A 14,632-nucleotide genomic window follows, 5' to 3' on the forward strand; every position below is an offset into this window, starting at 1 on the left:
TTTTTTTGTACCACATTTTACACATTTACCTGTAAGTGCAGGTTTTTTATTTTTTGTTATTATTGTTGTTATTTCCACTTGTGGGGGTGGATGTTCTGCATCGAACACAATATAAATTCATATTTTTATTATATTTCTACAAGTTGGATGTCATTGATTTCTCAGCGACACGAAAACAAGAGCCAGTAAAACATATTTCAGCATTACCGAATTCTATCAGAATGATAATAATAGGTCCATCTGGATCGGGTAAAACACAATTACTGCTTAATCTCATAATGAGATGGCTCAAATTGGATAAATTGTAGTTAGTAGCTCCGTCAGTTGATGATCAGAGATGTTACAATGGACTTACAGATTTTAATGAAAACTCAATATTGTTAAATGAAGATCGTGACGACATTATTAATTTTATCACCGATATTGATGAAGCACCGTCCGTAGATGAATTAGATGGATTTATTAAAAATCTCGTAGTATACGACGACGTAATGCTGGACAATCAAACAAATCCAGGTCGGATATTTTCTCGAGGCAGGCATAAAAATACTGATGTTTTTATGTTACTCAACGGTATACACAAATACCTAAAGTGATCAGAGATAACTGTAACATTTTAGTTGTGTTTAATGGAGTTGATACACGTACTCAGCGAAATATTCATCAGACTTGGTGTAGTGGGGATATGGACATGATTAAGTTCAAACACTTCTTTTCAAAATCAGCTCAGCACTGATTTATATCAATAAATTTGCATGATCCTAGAACAAGATATCGTATAGGTCTTAATAAAATATTTGGTTGATATAATAATGATTTAATTATAGCAGCAGAGATGGTGCCACCTCGATAAAACGTCTGATGGGTAAACGAAAACAAACATACAAATTTAGAAAAACACAAACGACAAAAGATAAAGTAACAAAACTAACGCCATTAGGGTAACTCTCGGTAAAATTAGAGGCTCCGGTTTAGTCTTAGTGGCGTTATTTTTTTATTTTATTCGTATAAGGTCTTAGTTTTCAAAATGACGTTTCAGCAAAAGGCCGGTTCACCCCTCTGCTGCTAAATTTGATAAAGAAAATGTTAATGCAATCATGGTTACTGTAGTATTTCTGACGCGTGTTTCTAAACATTGGCTAAAAGGACTGGACTTGTTCCGACTGACTAAACGCAGCGTGGTGCTCGTGCAACGTGTACCTCCGATTGGTTGATAAAAAAAATAACACGGAAGTGTGGTAGACGTGCAACGTGTACCTATCGAGTCAGAAAGGACTGGGTTTCTGCACAGTAAACTGCTGGTGAGTAATGTTACAGTATTGTTAATTTTACATAGATATCCTGCTAATTGTTAACTTGAAAATATTCATAAATATCTTTGTTGGTGCATTTTAGTCACCTTTTAAAGCTGAATATGCTTACAATTTAACAATACGAATTAACGGAATATGGCTCAGTAAGCCAGAGCGTCCTATGAATGATTATTGTTACATCTGGCAGAAACACACTAAGGTATTTCCTTAAATGCGTAAAATATGCAGATCACCTTTCTGCCGTCTGTACTTTTTTATCTTTTCTTCATACCCGGTGGCATGCCTTCGTAATAAAATGACACCTGTCTGGGCCATTCTGCAAGACCTTGTTTATGTTTAGGGCATTTTGCAATCTTACATATTTACGTTATTTCTTCTTTTAAAGAATGTGTACTGCGAAGTAAGTCGAAATCAATTCGGAACAATGCTTGAATAAAACAAGAACATTTCGTTTCCTTAAACAGTAATATATTTGCCATCCATCTGACACTGATTAGACAAGAGAGGTTGTAATGGTGAAAAATTTAAAGCCTTTTTCAAAATTTGGATTGGTACTTTTACGACTTAAAGGTTTATAAATAGTATCCCTTAGGAATTTAATTCTATGCCATTCAAAAGATTGATCTTAAATATATAAAAGTCACATCTGGTAGTATTGCACAGACTTTTATAAAGATAAAAAATGGTATGTGGGTTATGATGACTGTTTGTTGAAATCGACTTTACTTTTTTCTAACCATTGTCTCTAGTTACTAGCCTTGAATAACAATGGATCTATATTAATTTCTGAATGAGTGAACGTAAATTTTTGCAGATAATTCCCTGATTCGTAAGTTTTTCTAGGCCAGGCAAATGCGACAACATACGCAAATGCATTATTTGATTCCCGAAACAATATATAATCGTTAATATGTATTTAAACAAAGCATCTCCCCACTGTAAATAGACAAATCTATCAGTTTATAAACCACTGTAATTGTATACTAAGTACGCTGTGCGCCCAACTTAACGGACTTGTTGCCACTTTGTACGAGTGATGTCCCTTTGCGTAAGATACATGGTTGTTTTGAACACAGGGGTTCGTTACAAAGAAAATTAGGAGTCGAACCTGAAACAGTATAACACACGGGAAGAAACGAGTCCGCACCCCTCCGCAGTTCCAACTCTGCTACATTATCCTGATTGCGTCTGCTAATTTCCAACTTGAGCCAGTCATAATCAAGAATAGTTCAGTTTTCAAAACAGCTCGACACACTTCGTTCCGTTTGTGACATATTGGAGAAAATGCAACAATTGTTCGCCGATTTTGACGTCTGGACAAGAAATGGTCCGGCAGTGCCGTAAGCATTCGGATAGTCTTGGATTTCACCATTGACCGGAAGGTAAGATCAGAACAACCCTCTGTAGTTCAGCGCTAAATACAAGCAGACGATAGCAAATAAATAAATGGATAATTTTATTGTGTAAAATAAGCATGGTAGCGTAGATAATGCTTATCATCAAAATGTTAAAATATGTTATATATCCAAATTTATCAAAATCAATATTTGTTTTTGCCACCAAAATTAAAATGCACCACTACGCACATTACCGATATTTACTGAGGACTCGAGGTTGTTCTAATCTTACCTTTCGGTCAATGGTGAAATCCAAGACTATCCTAATTTTCTTTTCAACGAACCCGTGTGGTCCTTAGTAGAATTGTATTATTCTTATTGGAGGTTTTCGTTCATATTTATCACCAAATACATTGAATAAAAAATGCAATAATCTTTTTGTTCTCACTTGATATTATACATAAACTTTTAAACAACATACCTAAAATCTGCATTGTGTACACATTTAACTGTCGAAATTACTTTTATGGAGCTTGTTCTACTTCTAATGTCCTCTGACCTTTGGTGCTCATCGATACATAGAAAGCAACATGGCGAGTGTTATGTCAATACATGTATACTTGTGTGAAGTAAAAATATTTGCAAGATTTAAAACAGCATAGCTTCTCTGTCTGTCTCTGTCTCTGTCTGTCTGTCTGTCTGTCTGTATGTATGTCTGTCTGTATGTATGTATGTCTGTCTGTCTGTATGTCTCTCTCTCGATCGATTGATCGACCCCAAACACATTTATTATTATTTTGGGTATGATAATATGATATCTCTCCTGTACTCAGAAAGCTTGATTTAGAAGACTCAACGACCTTTTTTTTAATTAGGTTTCCAGACAAATTAACATTGACAAATACTTTAGCGGGGCAAGAATACGGGTATTTAATGAGAGAAACATGAAATGAGTATCAGAAATCCATGTTTTACTTTGTATACTATACCGGATCATAACCTGATAACGGATTTAAATGGATATGTGACAACAAAGGAAAATAACTTGACAACCGATGTAAATGGATGTGTTGAAAACTGTGTAGAGATTATAACCTGTAAACAAATTCAAACGGATGTGACAACTATGTAGATAATTTTGGCCGCTCATCATAACTTTTACCGGTTAGCAGATGAACTGATTCGATTTGACCAAGTAATAACTTTAGCCAGGGAACAGTATTTGATAGTTTTGCCATTACTAAAAATAAATTGGAGTTTTCTGTTCATGACGCTGAACCAGAATCAGTGGACATACGTATTTCTGCAAATTGCAAAATCGTCAAGGAGATGGTGTTATAGTATATATTATGGCATGTATTGATATTAATAACATGGTGTTACGTATATTCAATTTGTATTGTTTATTGTTTTAATTATATGCCAAGTCTGTGTAAAGTTGTCTTTTGTAGTTAACCTTGTCCAAAATCAAGTTCAACTTCTACCCGACCTGATTCGTAGGTTGTTTTTATTATTCTGCAAACATATATATAGCTAATATTTTATTTATGAGTATCGATTAACTATTAGGATTATCTTGGCCTGAGTCAAGGACGTTGTATGTCCTATATTCTTTATTTTAAGTTTTGAATCAATTTTCCTTTAGGTAAATTATTTTTTAGAAAATGTTAATTATGGCCGATGTAAAGTAGAGGACTATATAATCTTCTTTTTCTCGAAAGATTATTCGTTCTTGCTTTAGGGTCTGAGCAGAATTAGTTGTATTATTGTTTCCAGACTCGACATTTACCATACAAAGAACGCAGAATCAGAATTACCATACAAAAATGCAGAACAGCATTTACTTTACAAAGACACAAAGAACGCAGAATCAGCATTTACCATACAAAGAACGCAGAATCAGCATTTACCATATAAAGAACGCAGAATCAGCATTTACCATACAAAGACACAAAGAAAGCAGAATCTACATTTATCATACAAAAAACCAGACTCGACATTTACCATATAAAAAATGCAGAATCAGCATTTACCATACAAAGAAAGCAGACTCGACATTTACCATACAATAAACGCAGAATCAGCATCTACCATAGAAGGTATGCAGAATCGGATTAAATTAATGATAATCTCCTATCATCCACACGTACCATAGATTTTGGAAATGAGAAAGCAAGAAAAAGTAGATGTAAACATGAATGCACTATTTGTAGAGCTTTTATAAGTAAGCTTGTTTTAAAAAACATTGGGCACAATTTTGTTTTTACTTGGACGAAGATGTACAACAATCATCAGACAAACTAAAATAATTTAGACAGGCAAGAAAAATAGTTTGCCATCATTGAAATCATTCATGTAGTAACCTTCTTACCAATCATGGCGAAAAGACTTGACTCAGTATTAGTACGGACTTTTGTTCAATACTACGAAATATTGAACGAGTATCGGATGAAACTTTCCTTCAGATACCAAATACTACCAAAGATTTTGTGGGAAAGGAAATTATCAGTGTCTAATTCATTAGCTGCTGGCTTTGATGGCTTGTTCGTGAAGCTCTTAAAATGTCTATATGCTGCAATGATGAGCCACTGATTTGTTTATTTCAAATCTCCATACTCACAAATGCTTTTGCAGACGATTGGAAAATAAAACGCTACATCCCCACCCAGCATCCACTCCACCCTTGTAACCCAGGAGACGAATCTAGTATCAATAACTGTTGATTTGTATCTGTTGTACACCTACGAGTAGCAAAATTATACAAAGACTTGTTTTCAGTTAATTTTATGACTTCATATTAACCCAAAACATGTATTTCTCCGTGTCAATCAGGCTTCTGTCTAAATCATTCCTTCGAGACAGTACTCATTGGTTTCATTGATAACTGTGTGAGGAATATTGATTACGGTAAAATAACATAAGTTTTATTCTTTGACCTACATCAAACTTTTAATATTGTTAATCATACAGTTTTAATACATAAAATATATCAGCATACGTTATAGTACACCCTTGCGATGGTTTTCAGCTTATTGTGAAAGTAGATTACAAACTGCTAGCTGGAATGGAACCTTCTAGAATTTTAAGGAAATCATACTGGTAACATTCTTCCGAGTCTCTATATGCAGTCGATACATCACGTAATAATACCAAAAAAAGAATTTAGGACTGGTGACCGCAAACTAAATAAAAATTTACCATTTGCTATGAAATGGATGGATGACGGTAAACTTTGCATAAAATTACAGAATATCCACTTAATGTTGGTCCACACAACCAGCAGACAACGGCAGAGAATTGTACGTGGAAGTTAACGGTACAACAATTACAACCATCGTTATTGATCATACGTTATCCAACCATTTTAAAACTCTTAATATTATTATCTAGAACAATATTACATTTTAAAATGGCCATGGGTTTGTCGGATCGTTTGAAAGAAAAGGTATGTGGTACAGTTATTTTGCACATTTTTTCAAGAGCTGTAATGTGTGGGGAGAATCCCGTTAATTCTTCCTACAGGTATATCCTATGCTACCTACAGAAAGGAGCAGCCATGATGATTTTAAATGTCGAATATATTTTAACATCCACATCGTCTCTTTCGATGTCAGTGAAGGATCATATTCATTTTTAGACAAGCTGTTCTTACTTTAAAGGAACCAAGGTATCTTGAAGTTTTTAAGTTTGTAAGAACACGAGGAGTACACGGGAGATTGAAAACAGAGATTTGTATAAGAAAAGTCTGATACAATAGTTTTAAAAAAATCTCAGTAGTTTTCTAAAGAATTTCCCATCATGATATTAAACAAGACATAGTACTTCAGAATTTAAGAAATTATTCCGCTTTAAATATTTCAATGAGCCATCCTAATGGTGTACCCACTTAACATTTCTTATGGGAGGGGGGCGCTCACCACTTATTATGTACTTTTGAGAGAGTGACGTATGTAAGGTGAAGTTGCTTGCATTTAAAACATGCACAATGGAGGGAATGTTGGTATACATATATGCTACATTAATGTAATTTGGATGATATTTCTTTGGATATTGTATTTTTGGAAATTGTACATGATCTAAGCACAGTGCTAACTAAAATGACTGCTCCCTTGTGCTAAAAAATCAGCCTGAATTAGTCTAAAGTACACTTTCCATAGCAGCTATTAAAACAGGGAAAGTGATGTTTGCCAGACTAGACAATACCAGCTTCTGAAAGTGCAATGAATGAACTACCAAATATATAAAATGTAAAAAAAAGTTATCGGCTCTTTTTTTATACAATTTACCTCTGAAGTTCGGGAAGTGAAAATGACTAAGTGGAGCTAGCACTTTTTTCAGAGGTGCATATCTGGAGTAACGCCAAGCTGTATACTCTATAACCAATATTACACACATCAATCATACACCAAAATAAAGGGAATTAAAGGTTCTTTCAATTATACCAAAGATATACAAGGTTATTTTTAAATAGCTAGTATAACCAGTGAAAAAAGCCGGCGAAATTCTTTTTCTTTAAAATTCTAACCCTATGCAAAATACGAAACTGTAGAGCGCCACCAACACTGAAGGACTTGTATAACTAATGTTATTGATTTTTACTAATTGCACGTACATTTTATCTTTGTTTTAATTACAGGGTCATAATATAGCTTTCTGATATCTTTTATTTATCCAGAGTGACATAATTAGCTATTTATTATTATTATTATTATTATTATTATTATTATTATTATTATTAATGTTGTTGTTGTTGTTGTTTTGGGCGTGACGCCGTCTTTCATCACACGATAGGATGGCTATACATTGCGGTCAGTATAACTGGCAGAGAAAGAACCCCGGGAAAACCCGATAAGAATGGCCGACCAACGGGAAGCTACTGGAAATCAATCTCAAATTACCAAGTGGATAGAGTTAAGATGGTAGTGATAGGTTAAGGTTAGCACTTTAGACCTCTCAGCCACCTAGGGCTCCATTATTAACTAGACGGTTGTATCCATGCCTGTTAGTGCCAACCCTTACCTGAAAACCAATGTCACTGTAACCTACGTTTCGGATGTTAGTGTCTCTAGTCACGTTTTTTAGAGTATATCCACGAAAATTTGGTGACAAGTACAGCACCCTTTTCAAAAAGTAGATCACTGGCCAATGTTGCACTGTATTTAGTTCAGTCTCAAGTATTGTTCGTGGCAGAATTATCATATTAGGTGATTGGATGCATCCCTGTTAATACCACACACGTGCAACAATAGAAGTTTCTTGTTACATACATTTGTCATTGTATCGGCTTGTGTTAAGTTTTCGAACTCATCTCATTCGTATTGTATCTGCTGTATAATAATGCAATATCTGGAATTCGACACGAGAAGATAAATACTACAACCTCCTTAAAATTAGGTCACTATATTCCATACTTCACATTTAACCGACTTTGGTTCAGTTGTTGCATTTCACTCGTGACCACATGCTATGTTCATGCTAATCATTGTAGAATCATTGAACTTGGGTATGTATTGTAATAAATTTGGAGTATGCACATTTGGTTTCCAGCGCTTCGTTCTACGGAATTCTTAGAATTTTGTGATTACTTGTCTGATTATTGGAATTCAGTGCAATAGAAATATTCCTTTGCCCGAAATAATTAGCAAATTACTAGGAGCAAACGTCAGGTAGTAAAGTGTTAGTGAATTTCTGTGATGCCATGGTTAACTAGTAGTGAATGCAGGTCCAAGTCGAATTAGTGTCCCTGTAATAACAAAGTCCCTACTAGAATCTAGTGGTGTACATTGGTGGTGTGACTGCAGTGGCAGTATTTACGGTAGGAAACCGGCATATTACACAATGAAATCAATAAGGGACTCGGCAGATACAATTTATATCGCAGTTATACTGGCGAACTGTGCCTGAAAACCACGGGTTGACTGGCCTAGGGTGGTGTAGTTAAAATAGTTCCCTGTGTTAACGGACACTTGCATAGTTTCTACATCGAGAATTGCTGGCGGTACGGAAAAGTAACGAAGAGAGGCCGTAAGGGTGTGCGGTTGGTGGATATTGGGCAGGTTGAGATCTGTGGTCTTGCTTTGATTAGAGTAAAATTTAGGTATAGAATGGACACATCGGGCTTTCTAATTTACAACTGAATTTGTATGGAAGTCTTTGGAAAGTCGGGGAAACTTATGACTTATAACGAGAATCGCGCCAGGGCTTTGACACCGCTCGGTCAAGTAAAGACCCCTGGCTTGTAACAGCATCTTTACGAGCGCTACTGCTCATTTCAGTATTAGGCTAATGAAATAGCATGTTTTACGCTTCGCCGACAAGGGTTACATTTTGTTTGATGTTCATTTCCTGATGTACTTTCCATGATTGAATCGTGAAATGGACGATCCGCACCTCTGTTGCTACCGTAACTTTGCAACAAAAGCGGCATAATTGTCAGCTATATTTTATCACGCAATGGCTATGTTTAAGGTAATGTACGAGTTTTACATATATTTTGCCATGCAATTTTATCTCCATGGTAATGCACGAGTTTTATATATATTTTATCATGCAAATCTATTTTTAAGGTAATGCACGAGTTTTACATATATTTTATCATGCAAATCTATCTTTAAAGTAATGCACGAGTTTTACACATATTTTCTCATGCAAATCTATCTTTAAAGTAATGCACGAGTTTTACACATATTTTATCATTCAAATCTATGCTTAAGGTAATGAACGAGTTTTACATACCTTTTATCATGCAAATCTATCTTTAAGGTAATGTACGAGTTTTACATATATTTTGCCATGCAATTTTATCTCCATGGTAATGCACGAGTTTTATATATATTATCATGCAAATCTATTTTTAAGGTAATGCACGAGTTTTACATATATTTTATCATGCAAATCTATCTTTAAAGTAATGCACGAGTTGTACACATATTTTATCATTCAAATCTATTTTTAAGGTAATGTACGAGTTTGATATATATTTTATCATGCAAATCTATCTTTAAGGTAATGCATGAGTTTTGGGCATATTATTTGATCCTTCTTAGAACCATGAAACTTCGCTAGTATCATCATTGACAAATTTTGCATCCTTTTAGCCAAAAGATATATGTGATCTCTTTCATCCTTAGTGAATGTTATTTTTAAGGGGGGGGGATATTCATGTTCTAATCATGAACTTGACAATTCAATATATCACTGCTTACAACTACACCTTTAAATGCAATGATTGTCACTTACATTTTACGTTTTGCTATCATAGGTTAATTATTTGTGTTTATGATCTCGCCGATTTCTCCGTGCTAGACATATATACATTCAATCCTACTCAGATTGCCCTTTTTCGCTGATGCAGCACGAATTTGGAATCGATGATTATTCAGTGGTAAATTTTCTATATTAATGACCATACATGAGATATTATATGTTATCCGTGGCAGGTTATTAAGCATTGTACAAAAGTATAGAAATTAGATGAGTGTACTGCATACGCATGCTTTTCACGTGAGGTCTCACCTTTATTGGTTCATCAAGGCCATCACTGATGCACGAACTATAAAATGTTATATGGTACTTCAAGGTTACTCAAATCCTGTGACTTTTACCCAGTAAAATATGACTTCTATAGGTAGGCAAGGATAGTAGCATGTTAAGCAGGTTTTAAGAACGATAATATTGCTTTAATTTTTCACACAAGACAATGCTAATCTCTTGTTTGTACTAACATTATATTTTGCACTGATAGCATTTAAATGTTTGTATTGTTGTGGCTTTGACGTATTGCTACAGTAGGAAGGTAGATAGCCAGATCTGTGGACGGGAAAATAGTTGTCTGGTTTTGTAATCGGTCAGATTATACTGCCTATGTAGTGCCGATTGAATTTTAAAACTTTAAAATGATTAAAAATTTAAATTTAAATGCAAAAATAAAAGTAAAACTTTTGTTTGAAAAGGTGCCAAGATGACTTTATTCTAAATTTATTTTCTGCATCATACTGTTTACAATGGCTACATAGGACTAGTGAAAGTAGAAGTGAGCAGCGTACTCAGTAATTAGTCTTTTTTTTTAGCTGCAGGTGCAAGCCATGACGGCATTGTACGTTTGCGCAGTGACGACATTTTTGTTTCTACTGCTGATACAGGATAGCAAGCAAAAGAACGGTTAGCAACTTCTGTTATTTTTACCTTCACTTTTCTTCATCTGCATGAAACGTGAATCCTCTATACGTAAATTGCAGCACGGTATTTGTACAATCAATCGTGTCGTCACATACAGGTACCTCAACACATGTATGTAACAAATCGGAAATACTCAAGGGGTTCTACAGTGTTCAAAAAATTTGTTCACGATGAGAGTACCCCGTACGGTGTAAATTTAGTGCTCTAGCGAGTTCGAGCGTGTATGTCGAACAGATCGCTTTGAATCTGGCAGTCGTTTATTCGGGCTAATATAGAAATTTAAATATTCATTATATATTTCATAAAAAGAGATTTTGAAATGCATAACTGGGAAAAAATATATCGCCACATCGCATATGCCACTTTTATCACCGCATTGGCATTATCACTTTTAGAAATACTTTATTTTCTTATTTACGAAATACATCTGCCATTATGTGTGGTATTCAAATCTATATTTCGATTTTTACGCCTGTTTATATTTTCTACTTCTTCTGCCTCTCTCTCTCTCTCTCTCTCAGGATGAGCAAATCTTGACAATGTGTTAACACTGTAGATCCTATTAAACAATAAGGCGTCATTAACAAAGCATTAAAACGTAATCCGAACAGCAAACAGGAGAACTGAAGTATGAAGTATTTGAAAATAGTTTTCATATGAATCGAGCATGATTCTAGCCCAAATATAAGGTAAAATGACCAAGACACGCACATGAATATTAACATTGAAGTTGCAGCCGACCGCATCTTGTCCATGTGAATTTATATCCAACTACGAACAACTATGGCAATTTCCCGCTCTATTTTCGGCTCTTCCGTTATTGTTCAACATTAGCTTTTCAGAATGATGGAAACAGTATACAGCAATATGTACAAGAGCAATTTAAAACCTGGGCTGCCCAGGAACCCTCCGGAAATTAACACTGGCCGGCAATCCACTGTATGTTAATAATATGACGAAACTGAATCGTATGACCAATTAGGGAAACGCAGATCCTGGAATTTTGGCGCTTGTGGGCGAATGAGATAATTAAGCATGGCGGTCTAAATAATGGAATCGTTGGTACTGGTCAAGGAGGCGGAGCCCTCTGAAATTCTGGCATTTCTAAAGTTGCGTGCCCATACTTTGACAGATTAAAGGCACGTTTATATTAGCAAGTTAGTTTTGCTGGTAAACAAGCAAAAATCAAATTAGAATTTTTAAATCGGCTGCTACCGTCTATGTTCGTGGATAATACACAGATACTGCGAATAGTATATTTCCTGACCTGCCGTCACCTAATATACCTGCAGTCCCCTTATATACCGGACGTCACCTTATATTACCGACGTCACATAATATACATTCAATCATCTAATATATCTGCTGATCAGCGTTTACGCTACTCGTTCTACTCGCAAGTTTAATGAGAAGGCCTTGACGCTTACCTGCTGGCGTGGTTTCCACGTGCAGATTTGTTTCCACATTGTTTTTGCCGTCAGTCGGGTTTAATGCATGATTAAATACAACCCCTGTACATATGTACACTTGTAGTGTATAACTTGCTGGGTTTAATGTATGGTTAAATACAATCCCTTTACATATGTACACTTCTAGTGTATAACTTGCTGGGTTTAATGTATGGTTAAATACAATCCCTTTACATATGTACACTTGTAGTTTATAACTTGCTGGGTTTAGTGTATGGTTAAATACAATCCCTTTACATATGTACACTTGTAGTTTATAACTTGCTGGGTTTAAGGTATGATTAAATACAACCCCATTACATCTGTATACTTGTAGTGAATAAATTTGCCAAATGAATGTAACAACGTACTGATTAGTGATGCATGCAAGAGATTCGTAGAGTGTGATATGCTCACCAGTATTAAACTGTTGGAGAACATATTGTAGGGAGCAGATTTGCAGATATTGCCATCTGAAAAGAATTTAACATATTTTAACCCAGCCAGATCTTCATTTCTGGGTAAATGGAACTACCAAGAACAGTAGGACATCTCATTTTAACCATCCTTGAAAAAATGACCACTCCATTAAAGAGCGAGTTTTGTCATTCCTACACAGCACAAATATGTCAGGTTGGCCGATTACATCGACCTTATAGAAGAAAGCAGAGCAGTGTTACAGTAAAACTTGAATACAGCACACAAGGCTAGAGGAACTGTGCATTAATCATGGAAAAACTAATACGATGGTGTTTGGACCAGACGACGACAAAAAGCAGGTTAAGGGTGGGAAGCATGAAGATCGAAAACGTTGGCGAGTTCAAATACGGCAGTATGCAAACGCGGTACAGATGATGTGGTAACGAGATAATGACATGGATAACAAGGACAATAAGCGCCATTTCAACATCTGGAAAAGCAAACAGATCAGTACAGAAACCAAACGTGATATGCGTATTCAGTGTCACTGTGTACGATCGAGAAATATAAACATTAAAGAAGTGAGACAGTGACCGGTTATTGGATTTTCAAATGTGTTAGTCTAATTCAAATCAGATCTCCACTGTTATATATGAAGATCTGACAGCGACCGCTTATGGCTCATGTTCTGGTAACCTGTGTTGTCACCATAATCGCTAATTTCATCACCATATCAGATGAAGTCTTGTATCTTTGCGTTTGGAGACTGAGCAGAGTGAATGAAGAGCATGAATGATTTGATTCACTTTGCGATTTTTGAAAGCGACATTTCCATTGGCTAATTCAAATGTTACCAGAACATGACCCCTAAGTGGTCGTCGTCACATCTTCTCATCGGACAGCTGAGATTTGATTTTAATCAGATTAAATGTGGTGCAGATGAATTCTGCACAACCGCTGACAACAACAGATAACATGGATATTATCAACAAGAAATGATGACTGGTTACTCGGTTTCATCAAATGATAGCATTGTAATTTGTGATCGACTTAATTCTAGACAAGACGCACTGTCACTTGTACGATAGCTTTTCTCGAATGCTCTTGGTTTTCGTTATTTCGTCATACGTTGGAGAATTTACATGCATTAACCATGATTCTTAAATTCTTGGTGACTATATCAAACATAGAAGCACAAAAAACGTAAATATTTTATCTTTCTCTTTAGACCCGTGCCGTTGGCAGAAAGACATGACAGTCAGGGCAGTGACTGGTGATTGCGGGGCATATTGGGAATGTATAGGAGGTAAATCTGCGTCACGATGCTGTAGCCCGGGTTACGGATTTGGCAAAAGAACAACTACAGGTCAGTTTACCTGTGTTCAAAATAAGGAGCTGACCATTCCCTGTGTGAAATCCTTCTGCGTCACAAAGCTCCAGAAAGACATCTTGGAAGAACAAGGCGAGTATATATAAATCAAATTAAAAATCGAATGATGACGTTAGAACGGGGACAGACAGAATGAAACGTTGTGTGAAACTTGATCTTTTCAGTAAAGAAACATTTCCAAAATGAGGAAAGCCACAAACGTGGTGAACTAATTTAGCACCCCTCTACGAAGTCACCCTGCTCTAATTTCAAGCTCTGTAGATGCCAATATCATCAAACTAGATGATTGTATCCATATCCTTAAAACAAAAGGTCAGTTTCACGTTTTTCTGGCTAGTTCAACTCGTTTACGTTCAACTCATGACTACATAGCTGTCCTTTTTCTTCCATTCCTGGAATCATGCAATTTATTGAGAGGATACATTTTGAGTAGTACTACATCCTCGTCTTAAAAGCAGGGCACACTGATCAAATATTTCGAGCTTTACTGACTTTGGGTGAAATGTCTTTACTGTTCATGATTGAATCATTAAATTTGATCATAGG

The 14,632-nt window shown here is 35.6% G+C and overlaps 1 protein-coding gene across 1 annotated transcript in view; it reads left to right on the forward strand.

The window, feature by feature from the left end:
• The first annotated feature begins 1,211 nt into the window (after positions 1-1,211).
• LOC149777208 (uncharacterized) overlaps positions 1,212-14,632 on the forward strand; it is a 46,039-nt gene continuing 32,618 nt past the window's right edge. Inside the window, exons 1-3 of the mRNA XM_089942822.1 lie at positions 1,212-1,301; positions 10,720-10,810; positions 13,925-14,158. Of these exons, the coding sequence (XP_089798948.1) occupies positions 10,735-10,810; positions 13,925-14,158 (310 nt within the window). The 5' untranslated portion in view covers positions 1,212-1,301; positions 10,720-10,734. The remainder of the gene's footprint in view (positions 1,302-10,719; positions 10,811-13,924; positions 14,159-14,632) is intronic.

The sequence above is a fragment of the Sinohyriopsis cumingii genome, chromosome 18 (genome assembly GCF_028554795.1).
Source record: "Sinohyriopsis cumingii isolate HCF-2022 chromosome 18, ASM2855479v2, whole genome shotgun sequence".
Lineage (NCBI taxonomy): Eukaryota > Metazoa > Mollusca > Bivalvia > Unionida > Unionidae > Sinohyriopsis > Sinohyriopsis cumingii.